Source organism: Exophiala bonariae (assembly GCF_035927105.1).
Source record: "Exophiala bonariae strain CCFEE 5792 chromosome Unknown scaffold_111, whole genome shotgun sequence".
NCBI lineage: Eukaryota > Fungi > Ascomycota > Eurotiomycetes > Chaetothyriales > Herpotrichiellaceae > Exophiala > Exophiala bonariae.
Window position 1 is genome coordinate 2,889 of NW_027042586.1, and position 1,484 is coordinate 4,372.

The 1,484-nt window shown below is 47.4% G+C and overlaps 1 protein-coding gene across 1 annotated transcript; it reads left to right on the forward strand.

Moving 5' to 3' along the window:
• Positions 1 to 285: 285 nt before the first annotated feature.
• Positions 286 to 1,105, forward strand: LTR84_002002 (uncharacterized protein; the record flags this gene model as incomplete). The annotated part of the gene is made up of 2 exons (XM_064845619.1): positions 286 to 447; positions 497 to 1,105. The coding sequence occupies 2 exons, from the start codon at positions 286 to 288 to the stop codon at positions 1,103 to 1,105; spliced, it is 771 nt and encodes a 256-aa protein (XP_064699717.1).
• Between the last annotated feature and the right edge of the window lie 379 nt (positions 1,106 to 1,484).

Genomic DNA, 1,484 nt, shown 5'->3' on the forward strand with positions numbered 1-1,484 from the left:
GCAGCAGGATATTTTTATGTATCGTCTTGGCGGGTGACCACACTCACGTGATAGTTATATTCACCATTTACCCCGCGAACATCAATCTCCCTTGCCTCAAGCTTTAATCATCGATGAAAAGTTCTGGTGGTGGACAAGAGAGTACCGAATCAACAAGTAGATCTGGTACATCGTTCTAGAATATAACACACATGCAAATCTGCTCATTATATAAGGTGATGTTTATTCCCTCAATTTCACTTCGAGGTTAATCCACGCTTAAATTTTTCCTGTCCTGTTCACAACATGTACATCATCGAGGCCTCACATGAACTTCGGGAGCTCGCCGTCAAAGTTCCTATCCCCATCGAAGACATGCGCCCTGTACCAGAACGACAGATATGGATGACATCGTCTTCACCCAGCCCGGAAGAGACTGCACTACTTGATCACTACTATACGGAGTTGGTACGCTAACGAACATATTTCAAGAAAACTAGCTAATGTGGCATCAAAGTTTCCAAGAATTTCTCGGGCGGCCGAAAGTGACGGCCTATCAGGCTTAAGCCGCGGGAGCCCGGCGCATATCATTTGTATCGAAAAGGGGGGGATGATGTGGCCCGGCAAGAATCAAGTTGGAGTATCAATCGTTTTGGAATCTCTACCCTTGAAGAATCCAGTTTCCGAGACACCAAAAGAGGTTGCCAGTACGGGTCCAAATCTCAATGATGGCGATATTGCTACCGAAACCCCGTCGCCTCAAGCGACTGGTGAAGACGCAAATGTTGGTGCCTCAGAGCCTTGTAGGACACACGAACAACCACGGCGCAACAACAAACCATCAGAACCATCAGAAGATATTGCACCTCTAGAATCTAGGCCACCACAGAAACTGCGCGACAGACAACACAAAATTCTCCAGACCCTCGGCCAACCACGGCGTGTGGTGACCTGGAGGATGACTGAGCAGCGTCGATCGTCTATCCAGCCTCGGACCCTCAGTGTAGGCGACATTCTCGTGCTTAATGAACGAGAATTCATCGAAATACTAGCCGGTGGAATTCCATTGCTCACGATGCGATGCCACGGCGAGAGGATTGAGCATCAGATAGAAGAGAAGGTCTAGGAGTAGCACCAGTTATTGCTGTATCAAAACTTGTCGATGGCAGAGGCAGAGGTCTGATACGGCTAGCAAGACACCAGCTTGCCTCGATCATCAATGATAGCACGGTTGCTAATTTTCATCCATCGGGCATGTAATTTCCCTTATTGGGTCAGGAATTCCATACCTCCATCGATCGAGTCAAGCATTGTGAAATCCATACCTCCTCCATCCAGGAGGATATTATTGAAGGAATCGAAATCTGCAGACCAACCCCAATGATCTAAATCAGGACTGGTTGTTGCAATATCTGCGTCTTTCCTTGGCTTTGTGTGAAGTGAGTTACTGATAATGGACACAAGGCCGGGTGTTGGAGCAATATAGGCCTCGTTCTGCACAAATT